The 14,310-nt window shown below is 40.2% G+C and overlaps 1 protein-coding gene across 3 annotated transcripts in view; it reads right to left on the bottom strand.

The window, feature by feature from the left end:
- Window positions 1-14,310, bottom strand: part of RRAGD (Ras related GTP binding D) — a 41,876-nt gene continuing 27,566 nt past the window's right edge. For all 3 annotated transcript variants that reach the window (XM_030555934.1, XM_030555935.1, XM_030555936.1), the window contains 3 exons: window positions 9,504-9,646; window positions 6,234-6,382; window positions 1-2,943 (listed from right to left, as the gene is read on the bottom strand). In XM_030555934.1, coding sequence (XP_030411794.1) covers window positions 2,792-2,943; window positions 6,234-6,382; window positions 9,504-9,646 — 444 coding nt within the window. In that variant the 3' untranslated portion in view covers window positions 1-2,791. The remainder of the gene's footprint in view (window positions 2,944-6,233; window positions 6,383-9,503; window positions 9,647-14,310) is intronic.

Genomic DNA, 14,310 nt, shown 5'->3' on the forward strand with positions numbered 1-14,310 from the left:
TGAACAACAAAAGCAGTTTTATTTTAACATTCTTTCAGTTCTTTCAGCTTTAATAATCCAACATATTATTTGCAACATAGGTAAGATTATTTGATTTTCACCTTGATTTTATTCACTTGGAAGTTTGTATGATAGCTGCAAGAGTCATCCTGGTGACACTATAATACGCGACAGACATAATGTAAAATGTAAGGCTTAACTAAATTGATAGTGTCTCTACATGCACATACAAATATGATACTGTGATTGCATGTTTAGTGGAAAAATGTGCATGCTTACAGAAGGAAACCAGATATCTTAATTAATCTCTTCAGTCTTGGTTCCCACAGCAGCAACTCTATGGCAGGAAAAAAAAACAGTAGCATTCTTTGAAGTGTCTGGTCCAATACATGGGCAGTACTGGAGATGTCCTTGCCCCACATAATCAGATATATCTGAGAGAAGTGAAGTGGTGAAGACTGATACTCCTGACACATCGTTGCAACAAAAGAGGGAGACAAATATGCACACACTGTAGCCCAAATCCACCCCTGTGGAAGTGCTGTGGAGGGGAGAATACAGAGGAGCACTCACTGACATAACTATGAACCCCTAAAGAAGATATTACTGTTTAGGCTGGGGGCAGCTGTCTCCAACACCGCCATAAAAACCCCCATCTAGTGTCAGAGGGGTAACACTGGGAGGAGCTCACTCTCCCTGGTATTTTTGGAGCACTCTCCCTCTTGAACCAGTGCCAATAATGTAAACCCAGGTAAAGAGTTTACCCACTTCTCATTTGGGGAATCTGAAGTTTAGTATAGGAGCTTCCCATTTCTTTTTTTTTTAACCAATGTACCACAGTGTACCACTGCAGCCCCTATTCATCACACTGATGTCTATCCCCTCCATACCTTTTGGGTACTAGAAGTGCTCTCCATCTCTCCCAAGCACTAAGATAGCTCTGAGAACCATACGTTTGGCATATTTTTCATAACATTGATCAGATACACTAGAAAGGATCCATTTGTTGATTAAATTCATATTTTAAAATACTCCATTTCTGTCCAATAAACTCAGACCAAAGGAACCACTGAAGGCTAAAGGATAAACAGAAAAATCATGTATGTTAGGCAGCAATGAAGGGTTAAAAGCCAATAGTTTCTCCTTAGACTAATATTCACTTAGACATATTGCATTCTTATCTTCCCTCTCAGCTGGCACTCTACTACCATGATGTTGGGCACAGAAACAAAAGTTAAAGAATTCCATAAGACGTTCCAAGATGGTCTTATAACAGAGTACAGTGTATGTATTCAGCAAGTCTCTCAATGACTATGTTTGCTGTTGGTAAAAACTCTCTATTTCTGTCATATGCCAAAAAATACTAGTGGTTTTAGTCCACAATTAAAGGTGCAGCATTACAATTTGTTTTAACTGGATGTGTACTTTTTAACAAAGGAAACTTTCAAAAGTGCTTCTCCCTTATCTTTTCCGGCTACGAGGTTATTCAGTGAACTCTTGCAGCTGTTCTAGAGCCATGTGCACATAAGCCCTATGTAGGAAGCATGGGTACAGGAGCTACTCTCCCCTGTGTGCTCTTTTATTTGGCAGAGCTATTCTTTAAGCTGCAACTATAAAATGAATATAGAATTGAGAAGGCATGTTTTACTTCTCCCTGCCCTCCTTTTTGGGGTGGGTAGTGCCGTAATTGCTGCAAGGACACATCTGCCACTGTGATCAGTGTTAAAAGAGAAAGAAGCTACATCTATGTAGATTAGAATAAGAGAGACCAATCCTTCAGTCCTTATTTAAGAACTCCCTCTGAAATCAAAGGCAGATCTGATCCAAGTAAAGCAAGCAGAACTGGGCCCCAGCATGAGCAACTTTAGGATTTTCCTCTAATGCTTTAATATACCTGAAACTTTATATTATATTGGTATGGCAGAAATGAAATGCAAACTTTTTCTTCCTCCAACTGTAGAGGCTCAGACTCTCAAACTAAGCATATAAATAAAATCCTTCAGTTACATACTCTGTTCCTGAAATGTTATAAAAACACCAATGCAACATAAAGCACTATTACAAAATAATATCTGTATAGAAAGTTATTTTAGAGATATATGTTGAGGTAAATTATGATAAAAAGCCCAACTGAGAGGGCATTACCAGTGTTATGGAGAAGTCTGGATAGAGTTTAGCCAAAGGCCTGTTTTACAAAAGCTAATTTTTACCTACCAGTTGGTAAGGCTCTTATTGCTATCATACTTCAAAATAAGAATTCTTCAACTTACAAATTGAAAAAAAAATATGAAGTTGGATTTGTATGAATGTTATGTAATCTGTCATAAATTTTAAAAAAGTAATTGTATCAAGTTTTCTTGATTGTTTAGTAAACAATTTGATTGCAGCATGTATATAAACTACACGTTATACTTTACCTGACACCATGCATGAAAATCAGCATAAAAAACTAAGTTTATCAAAGTTTAATTCCACGAGAACACGAAAAAAGTGCAAATTATGTACCCAACATTTCTGTCACAACTGATTTTTCTTAATATGGCCTGGAAAAATGTTTACAGCATATATTAAGAGAACTCTTACGAGAACATATATTCACCTCAATGTTTATATACAATATTTTGCTCAAAGTGCTCACTGTATATGAAAAAATTGACTGGATAAAAATGTTTAAACAGTGCCTTTTTGAGGGGTAGGAAGAAAAATCCATGTAATACATCAGTCCCATTTCTCTTCCCCTTCAGTCAGTGCAACAAGATCCTTGCTGACAACAATGCCATTAGAACTTCAGCTACAGTGGTGCTCTAGGTGTGCCATTAGGGGTGGCTCTTTTATTTTTTTGCATCTGACTCTGATGTTTTCTAGATCTCACTACTTTCATTCTCACTTCAAATACTTCATGTATAGCCTTGCGAAAACAATGGAAGTTGTAGTCTATTAGTCCTAGAAAAAGATAGAGACAAAAAGGAAAAAAGAATTTTAAATCCTAAAATCTTTATACAATATTAAAATACAATATCAAATTAACTTATTTTCCATATTTTATTTACTAATGACTCACTTAACTGGGTCAATCTTATGGACAATGATTTTTCATTTACTGCAAAAGCACAAACTGAATTATTTACAGTGTGGTATCTCATGATTCTGTACTAGATTCCCATGTTATTTAATATATTTATTAATGATCTGAAAAGCAGAAGCAGTGGAGAGAGACAAGGTAACAAAATTTGCACGTGACAGAGTTATTTAACTTGGCCCTGGTGTACACCTAAAAATTAGATCGACCTAGCCACATCACTCAGGGCTAGAAAAAGTTTCATGTCGTTTGCAATGTACTTAAGTTGCTCTAACCCCACACTGTAAATGCAGCTAGGTCAATGGAAGAATTCTCAGAGAGTGAATCGACTACATTGATGGAAAAACCCCTTCCATAGGTATAGGAAGCTTGTACACTGCATGGCTATAGCTACAGTCCCATAGTTGTGCCACTGGAGCCTGGACATACCTTTACTCAAGACCAGGTAGGACTAAGAGGAATTTCAGGGAGACCTAAATAAGGTAGGTGAACAGGCAACACGAGGGCAAATGAAATTCAATGTCTATAAATACCAAGTAATGTATATTGGAGGGAAAAAATGTAAAACTATTCATACACCAAACAGGGTTCTAAATTAACTGTATCAGCTCACAGGTGGGCCCTGGGCATCACTGCAGTGAAGACATCACCTTAGTGAAGACTTCTGATCAGTATACAAATATGTTAAAAAGAAAGTGAACAAGACATTGGGTTGCATAAAGAATGGGATGGTTAATCTTATAATGCTTTTTATATTAATCAATGTTGCAGTATCATCTGGAATACTGTGTGCAGTACTGGTCATCCAATCTCAAAAAAGGTGTTGCTGAACTAGAGGAGGTTCAGAGAAGAGTGGGAAAAACATTATAATGAGCCTGGAAAGACTCTTATGAAGAGAGATTGAAAAGAATGGGATTGTTAGAAGGAGATGAATAAGAGGAGACATGATAAAATACACTTCTACCCCGATATAACATGGTCCTCGGGAGCCGAAAAATCTCATAGTGTTATAGGTAAGACCGCATTATATTGGGGTAGGGAGAGGAACCACTCCCCGCCCCAGCTCACCTCCGCTCTGCCTCCGCCTCCTTCCTAAGCGCGCCGCCGCGCCGCTTCTCCCTCCCTTCCAGGCTTACTGTGCCAATCAGCTGTTTGGCCCGGGAAGCCTGGAAGAGGGAGAAGCAGAGCAGCGGCAGCGCGCTCAGGGGAGGAGGTGGAGATGAGCTAGAGCGGGGAGCGGTTGCTCTGCGCCCCCACTTACTTGCTGCAGCACTCCCCAGGCCCCCCCACCCCAGCTCACCTACATTCCGCCTCCTCCCACGAGCGCATCACAGCTCCGCTTCTCCCCCCTTCCTCCCAGGCTTGCTGCGTCAATCAGCTGTTTGGCGCGCAAGCCTAGGAGGGAGGAGAAGCGGAGCTGAGCGGCATACTCATGGGAGAAGGAGGTGGTGGTGGAGCAGAGGTGAGCTGGGGCGGGGACCGGTTCCTCTGCACCCCCCCGTTACTTGTTGCGGCTCCCCTGCCCCAGCTCACCTCTGCCTCCGCCTTCTCCCAAGAGCACGCTGCAGTTCTGCTTCTCCTCCCTCCCAGGCTTGCCACGCCAAACAGCTGATTGGCGTGGCAAGCCTGGGAGGGAGGAGAAGCGGAGCTGCAGCGCGCTCATGGGAGGAGGTGGAGCGGAGGTGAGCTGGGGCAGGGGGCCCTGGGGAGGGCCGCAGCAAGTAATGGGCGGGCACAGAGGAACCGCTTGTGATAACACGAATTCGGATGTAACTAGGTAAAGCAGCCTCGTCTCCTAGAGCGCTGCTTTACTGCAGTATATCCGAATTTGTGTTATATAGGACCGCATTATATCGGGGTAGAGGTGTATACAAAATAATGAATAATCTAGCACCAAGGCTGTTAAGCATTGTTTGTTCACAACATGCTTTGTTTTCTAAAGCGTAGTCTTTTCAATAAGTACTCTAAAATTACACTCCTTGCACACTATAATGCAGTATAGTTAAAGAAAAATTCACTATAATAAAAGGATATAATGGAGGAGGTCTTAACACAGTAGTCCTAGCACAGCAAAATTTGGGTTAAGCCTGACAGACTTGCTTTGGAGTTCTTCACAATTGCATGACTATTAGTGTTAGCACAACATATAATATTAAAAATATAAGAGCTAATTCCAGCTTCAGTGCTAAGGAAATATCCCAGTTTGACATCACCAAAGATACTAGAGCTATATATTCACAACAACACCAATCAGTCATTCTATATTGATAAGATACCCACTACAACTGGAATTCCATAAAATAAGACAAACAAGTCCTCTAATCAATTCACTGAACAGGGATAGCACCAGTATTGCTGATTACTACATATTGACCTGCTTACATACATTCATCTTGAGAGGGAGGAGGTGCATTCTAGGGCTAAGATAATAGTTCATTCTCCACAGCTCAGTTTAAAAGATTGTCAAGTATGATTATTAGAACCAACAATACTGGTGGGTTGGGAGGCACACAAACACCTCTCCACTAGGAATCTGACCAAGACCAACAGCTCAAGAGACACTGGCCAATGAACAGCTGGACAGTGAACTAGAGTTGTTAATACTCACCTTGGCAAGAGTCAGAGTGGTTACTCACAAGCTTTGTACGTGATACACAAAACCTGAAAACTTCCTGTTTCCAAACATGCAGTTTAAAAAAAAAAATCTCAAAGAGGTAAAAACAAAACAAATCTTTTCTTATTGAAAAGTAAGGACTCAAATGATTTTCTCTTGGGTTCTGTGGATAGGATATTACAATTACATATTCTTATATCAATAAGTACAATGCAAAGTTAGCAAAGATGTGCTGAAACAATCATTATTTGTGTATTAGTATAAACAGAAGTCTTATTGCTTTTGACATTTAATTATATGGCTTTCTTTCATACAGGAAAATTGTTCATATATTTACCATTTCATCTTATCGGAGTGGCAACAAAACACCTCATAATTTTAAGCACAATGATATGAAAACCATATCAAAATACGTTTTTATTTTATATTTGTGACACCACTAGAAGTCATAACATCATCTAGGGACAACCCCATAGTTACTCATTAGCTCGTGAATATGAAGTAAAAAAATCCATTACTACAAAAAAAAATTTAAAATACCTTTTCTCTCAAAGCTTTCTTCTCTTACAAAGCAAACAAGAGCAAGGAATTTTGTCACCTCCTTTAGATAAAGGACAGTTGTATTGTTCAGTTTTATGATTGCTGTTGATTCTTTGTCATAAGGTGTTCCTGCGCCATCTTCTTTGAGCCTAAATGGCAAGATTAAAAAAACCATGTAGTTAATCATTGGACAAATTTAAATTATTTGGCTACATAGAACCTTCCATCTAAATATCTCAAAATGTGCTTATGAAAAATTCAGCTTCATAGCATCTCTGTGAGATAAGTATTATCCTTCTTTTACACAATACGAAAATTGAGATAGAGAGGAAGATTAAAGGACTTGTTTAAAGTCACATAGGAAGTCTGCGACAGTGGGAACAGAACCCAGATATCCTGACTATCACATACCTGAAGTAATCCACACTTCTTTCTTGTCTGTTATAGACCAATCTACCACAAACTTGTTTGCATTTTTATTAATATATAACACTCTGACCTCAGTTCAGATAAAGACTGTGAAACAATTACTCTGTTCTGGCCTGATAATTCAGAGTTTAGAAACTTGATTTGGGCAGTTGCAGCCGACTGATAGTTCAGGTTAGTGCATTAAATTCCCCACAATGCTCCTACTTGTGCAACAGTATACCAAGAGGAGAGAATTCTTCCTGTCTCAAGCTGATAATCAGCAAATACTCGTGATAAACTTGGTAATTTGATCCCAGTACTGTAAATGCACATATCAATTTTATTACTCTAAATGGGTAATGTGCTCCAGTCTCATGAACTATTCACATCAATATCTTGGGGCAGCAAGTTCAAGATTCCACATACTGTGGATATGCATTACCTTTTATTCCTCTTACATTTGTCTTCAATTTATTATATGGTCTTGAATTTGGGAAAAGGTCAAATGTGCATCAGAGCAGCTTCTCTGCAGTTTAATGTCTCTCTCTCTCTGCAAGCTAAAATGATCCTAACTAATTAAAAAAATCTGTATACCCAAGTCTTACTTTATGTCTCTAAACTACACTATATCTCAATAAGATGACAAATAGAGATTTTTAACTTGTCACAAATGCTAAACAGTTATTTAAAGAGCGCATGGAACAGTCACAGTTTTTGCACATGTATATAAGGTGCCATGTCCACTAATGGCGCACAAGTTATAAATTAGACATGTTTATTTTTGATGTACACAGCAGCAGCTTTTTCCTTAAAATATAACATCACAGAAACTGATCCCTAATTATTGTATGTATCTGCAAGGCACAAGCTTTCGTAAGATTAGCGAAGCATCTGAACTCGTGCAATCTGTAATAAAATGTAAACTTTAAGAAAATTCTACAATTTTTCTCCCTTTTTAAAAATCTAATGCGTACTGTACCTCAGCCAAAACTATGCTTTGTACATTTAACAGAGCTGTAAAACTTTGAGAGCCAGGCAAATGATTCAGATGCTACCTTTTTTAGAAAGAGCTTTGCCCACTTGTTATCGTTGAAGACCTATTGTAGTATTTGCAGGTACCAAAGACCACCACACATTCTCTATTGCGTATTTTATGGATTAACCTTTAGAGGGCTGTGTTCCAGGATGCACTATTTCTACATCACTCTGATCCTGACTTCAGTGGGAACAGTGGATGTTCCACACATCTCAGGATCAAGCTGTAACAGGTACCTTAGAAGATTTACAGTTACAGCAGTGAAATGTATGATTGCTAATGGAAGGAGATGGGAAAATGAAACTCAAGATAGCTAGAAACAAGAGTATGGGGAGGAAGGAGGCAAGGAGTATCATTTGGTGGCAAACTAAACAAACATAGTAATGGGAGCTGCATTTTTAAAACAAAATGGCAAACATTTGCGTGTGAAATTCAACACTGAGATTCACAAAAGAATGTCATTTTAAAAGGATGGTTCCTTCCACTCCCTATTTCTATGTTAATGGCCATTATTAGGACCCTATCAAATTAATGGCTGTGAAAAATACATCACGGACCACGAAATCTTGTCTCCTCTGTGAAATCTGCCAGGGACGGGCAGAGTTGGGGGCACCCCAGACAGGGCTCCTACCATGCATCAGGCTCCAGCTGCTAGTCCTGGCAGGGTTGGGGAGGGACAAGACTTCCTCTTCTCCTGCAGAGGCCACTCCTGGGGCCGGTCACCGACGGGAACCTTCCCTGGTTGCAGGAAGCTTTGCAACATCACCCTGTTTCCTGCCCCCATTGCTCCCCAACCACAGAGGGAGGCATCACTGCACAGGGGGCCAGAACCAAGGGAGCCATGCCCCCCACTTTTAACATGGGTATAGTTTGGGGGGCAAGGATGGCATTGCCCCCCCCAAACTGTAAGCCATGGGCAGGCCTGGAGTGGCGCCAGCAGGGGCTGCGCTTCACAGAGGGGGAGCTGCCAGCACAGGAGATGCCAGCACTGATCTGTGTCTGCCGACCATGTCTGCCCTAGGCTTGTAGTTTAGGGGGGGAAACACCACCCCCATCCCCAAACTACACCCATGTTAATAATGGGGGGGCATGGCCCCCAGCCTTCCTAGTACTGGTGGTCTCCCACTTCTACAAAAGTTCTAGAACCTTGTCCCCAGCACTGCCCCTCCGCAGCTCTCGACGGTTAAAGGGCCCCTGGGTTGGCAGGTGTGTGTGTGGAAATACCCACAGCACCCTCTGACCATGGGGCCAAAGGCGGTCACCCACTCATAAGGCCAGCCCTTTCTCCCCTACAAAAAGTGATGACCCCTCACACACACAAAGCAACTCTCATGTCTGTACTGCCCACTGCTCTCCTGCTGCCCAGACCTGAAGGCAGCACCTCCATCAGCAGCAGCGCAGAAGTAAGGGTGGCAACACCACAACCTCCCTACAACAGCCTTGAGACCTCCCCAAACCCTCTTTTGGGCCAGGACCCCATGGTTTTAACACCATGACATTTCAGATGTAAATATCGGAAACCATGAAATTGATGATTTTAAAAATCCTATGACCCTGAAATTGACCAAAATGGACCGTGAATTAGGTAAGGCCATAGCTATTAACATAGCATATTTAGAGTCTCCATGAGATTACATGTATTTGGGCTACCTTAGGTGATTTCCCATTCACTTCAACATACAATACTGTGTTACCTGTAAATTTGCAATGTTTCGAAGTCATTCCAATCTGTAGGACATTCAGTTTTTAGTTACCATATAATATATTCTAGCCTAATAATGTGGCCAAAGAAGATTAACAAGCATGATTAACAACAATCTACTTACCCATAGATACAAGAAATATCGATAACAACATCTATCATATCACAGCAGAGCTCATAAGTTTGCATATCCACTGGAGTACTGTCCGTTGCAATATAAATTTTACTGACTACATCAAACAGAAACGCTTTCTCAATCCCAGAATTCTATAAACAAAGGAAAATATTTTTTAATATTTAATATTCTTTAATATTTAAAATATTCTTTAAAGGTATATGTATAAGTCCATTTATGCTGCCTAATATGGGTTTGAACTGGTGCTACAGCAATTCCATAATTCCATCAGAAGCCTTGAAAACCTCTGATGAACAGTTTTTGTAGTTGAGACAAACTCAGTTAAATTCACTCAGTACTGTTTTCTTTCAAAAGAACTATTTAACAAACATTTATAGATTAAAGTGACCTTCCTGCCACCTTTCTCCCATTGCCAAGAATTAAGGGATTTCAGCTCAGGGTATGGTTCAGCACAATAGCCCATAACATTTTGGGCAGCTTAATTTTAAAGGACCTCTAATTCATCCATCAACACAAAGGGAACTAATTCTGCAAACTCCCATGAGTAATAATAGGTGTCATGGGCTTGAATTTCTTTTATTTCAATGGGAAAACATACACCATAGATTGTTCTTAATAACACTCTCTAGTAATCAATTATTGAAATTTACAAACTGTACACTCTGGATCTCTTACAATTCCTCAAAACCCAAGAACAAAAATATAATATTTGATTGTCATAGCTGACCAAAATGGCATCTGTACGATTAAAAAAAAAAAAATCATTTTCACACAAAAATTCCTCATGTACTTCAGCACATGTCAAAATTCATTTAAACATTCAGGTTTTACAAAAACACAAGATTTTAATTTCAATGAAAATTATTATTTAATTCCCCTATTATTTTAGTCTCCTGCAGTGTCTGAAACTTAAATATTGTAGTTTCATACATGAGCTGAATATGAAACTGAATAGGAAAGTTCTATAAACAAGAATGAAAATGACTAATCTATTTTGTATTTTCAAGTGTGATGAATACAGAATAAAGAAACATCATATAGATATATGTAAAATAGATTTTTAAAATCTTCAGAGTTTTATAATCTAAGAGGGCATAATCAACATAGTTAAGATAATCTGACTTTTAGAAACATGCTTTTTCATATATCAGTATACCTATAGTGGAGAAAGGAGAGGGTGGATGAGAAAATTCAGAAGGAAAGAAGAAATTGCTCAGATAAAATTAGTGACAGTAAAAAAAAAGGGTACACATGCACACAGAAAGAAGTCTGAAAATATGAAAAGAGAAGGATCAGTATCATTATATATTGTTACTTAGTCAGGTAAGGTATAGTAACAAGTCAATACCCTAAAATACTCCAGTAATAATAATAGGAAGTGCATAGAATATCAGCATTATGTTACTTTTTAGGAAAGTGTGGGAAGAATGATTGAAATATCATTGTCTCAGTCTTGCCCTTATTGAAAGCACTGCCAGTACTCTAACAGACTCTGGTGGGATTGTGCCTAATGTACTGTTTTGCTTTCAAGAAAGTGACTCAAGTTTGTTTTACCTCAAAAAAAAAAAAATCAATACTGAAGTTTCAGGGATGTGCACCTGTGATTCAAGTTTGGGCCCACTTCTAAATAAGGTTTCTTTTATTATTTTCAGAGTACCCCACAACACTTCACAGACAAGAACATACAACATAAAAATAGTTTCTAAATATATCCAAAAATGTAAACACACATTAAAAGTAAACATATTAAACAAATTTGAGAGAGTGATAATACACAAGTAGGAAAAAGAATGGAAGGAAGAGGTAATATCCAGCGGCACTAGATTTAAAAGGGGTGAAGCTAGGGTGAATCGATTTAAACTAAGATGATTGAAACAACCAGTAGAGAAGCTTAATTTAAAAATCAATTTTAGCCTTTTTTATCTTTAAAGGTTCTTAAAAAAAACTTCACTTTCATCAGCAGGTGTTAGAGCCAATAATATGTAACTGTTTGATGTATTTTGAAGTGAAATATTCCCTATCCACCAATCTAAATCTTTGACTTGGTAACATGTACATCTCTTTATGATGACATCTGGTTTAACAAAATTTGTTCTTGTAAAAACGGAGAATATTTACTTTTAATTTTCATAGATATCAGATAAAATTTTGAAACGTGCCTAAGTGGCATAGGGGCCTAAATCCCATTGATTACCAATGAGACGTAGCCTCCCAAATGCCTAGGGGTATATTTACACAGGAAAGAAAAATCTGAGGCTGGTTTGCAAACTTCACAGGACTTGCGCTTCGGGGCTGTGTGGAAGTACAGAAAGAACTGACAGGGATTTGTAGGGGATCTTAATGCATGACAGTCTTTGTTAGCAAGAGTTAGGCTAACTGTAACCCTAATAATGTGAGATTTGTAGAAGCGAGGATTGTGTGAGGCGAGTGGAAAAGAACTGTGTGAGAAGTTGTTTTTCGACCTTGTGTAGATAACACAAAACGTAGGCTGGAGTCTCTTAAATGAGAAAAACAAGATATCAGGATGACCTATGTATAAACAAAATGCAGCTGTTGCTTATTATTGTCTGTAACAAAGTATAAATGCTGCTGTAATTGTTTACCTGTTGAGAGACCTGTCTAGGAAGAGGAGATCCTATGTCCTAGTGCACTCTCTCCCTGCTGTAGCTGCTAAACAGAATAAAGTATCTGACTCTGCTGCACCCAAACAAAAAGTGAGAACTGAGTTTTTCTCTGACAATTTGGGGGCTCATCCGGGATGGCAACGCCTACTGAGACACAGGCAGCTGCTATGGATCGTTCCCCTTCGAACCCCATGGCGCCACAAGAGAGGTATGAGACCTTTTGAAATCTCTATTGGGGTATCCGAGGTGGACTGTCCGTGGGGCCTTCTGTCCCTGTTGGGCTTACGCCATCTGAACTTATTGACTGTGCAGCAAGATCAGATGCAGAGTGGTACTGGGGAATGGTTTTGCCACCCTCAACAAGGTTAGGCTGAAGCAGTACTGGGGAACTGCTTGGTTGGCCAACAAGGTAATGAATAGGAAAATGCATTAGGTAATGCATAAAGAAATGTATTAGGTATGCACTGGTGCTGAGGGTTTTTTTAACCGCCTCAAGAGGGGTTGGGTCCGGTATTGGGTCCGGACGTAAGGTACAGATGCATCGTGGTATATGGAAATAAAGGCCTTGGGAGTGGGGGTGAGGGGTATACACCAGTGTGAGTGACTGTTACCGGAAGATGCCCAGAGTACTCTGCGAAGCGAAAGCTCGTGACCAGGACCACTCTAATGCAAGCCTGGTAACTAGAGGATCTTTAGAAGATCCGACCCATGGTGGGCTGACTCAGCTTGGCATCGTCCAGTGAGGAAGCTACCTGGGTCTAGAAGCGTGTGAACCCATCTTCCCTCCCCACTTCCTTTCCGTGTGGGCTACTGACAGTCTGATCATCTCACTGGACGCAAGCAGAGTAAGCAGCGCCATCTCCCTGAGACTAGCCAATGCTCTTCGCTTACGGGAGGTGTAGGAGGGTCGTGGCCATCCTCGTTAGCCTCTCCTGTGTGAGTACCCTGCAGAGAGAGACCCTTAATTTATGTGCCGCTAGCGCAGACAGGGCATACCCCCTATGTGTGTGTGATTGGCAAATGGGTGGGGGACAGTCTAAACATTCCACCTCACCCCCTAAGGGTACCCCATCTTATTTCATGTACATACATTATGGTCCAACAACCTGCAGGTATTTAGGGAATTGGAATCTTTACACGCGTGAAAATCAATCTAAACAATGCCCACTAGAAAGTACCTTCAATCTAGATAAGATCATACATCTCAGAGGAGTTTTTAATCACCAAAAAAAGCCTCTGACACAGTGTGAGTAATTTGTCTATTGAGGAAAGGAACAGGTTAATTTGAAATTCAGTTTGGCCCAGGGATAAAGAGAAAGTTGCTCTGCGTTCAAGGTCAAGAATCAATGCAGACTATGCTAAGTACAAAGAAAAACTGCTTTCGGCCCCAGCTGGCTGTGAAAAAAAATATAGACAGAGGCAAACCAAAGGCAATACAAGTTACAGAACTGAGATTACATTTGCAAAGTTTAACATTCCAGTGAGATCCAACAGTGTGCCTTTGTGATCCCGGAGCCAGTGTGGCTTGGTGACACTGGAAAAGCCACAGGCAGCCGACCTGGACTGGAATCTCTGAAAGAGACACTGCAGGAGATTCCAGGGTGTAAAAGAACAGCCCTCCCAAGAGCGGAAGCATGTTGGAAATTCTGGACAAGCTGTATACAGGATAATCTCCTGTCCACCTCTTCCCCTTCTCTGAACATTATACACAGACGTGGCCAGTCTGGACGTACATGTTTGAGTATGAAAATGGCTTAGGGCCTGGGGCATTAATGTTTTTTCTGAGTGATGTGGGAGCGTTCCCAACACTCTCTGTTGTTGTTTTATTATTTTATTAATGAAGCTTTAAAATTCAGTTATATGGTGTGTTTTGTTTATCTTCCCCCAATGATCCTGTAGTGTCAGCATGATCACCTGACACGAGGGATAGATTGGTAACAGAAATTTGTCACAGTTTGGTGAGCAATTGAGAAGGGGGGAGCCCTGCAGAATTTACACCATCTATTTGTTTTACTCTTGTTATTTTATGTTTGCTTTGCTTGGTACTATTGGTGTTATATGTCGAGGACTGCATGATTAAAGATGTGCCCACTCTCAGCTGCAGTAAGTCTGAGAACTGGAGAGGGGTTAAGCATTACTCTCTCCACCCTGGTTGACCGGGAAGGGTGGCA

This window comes from Gopherus evgoodei, chromosome 3 (assembly GCF_007399415.2).
Source record: "Gopherus evgoodei ecotype Sinaloan lineage chromosome 3, rGopEvg1_v1.p, whole genome shotgun sequence".
NCBI lineage: Eukaryota > Metazoa > Chordata > Testudines > Testudinidae > Gopherus > Gopherus evgoodei.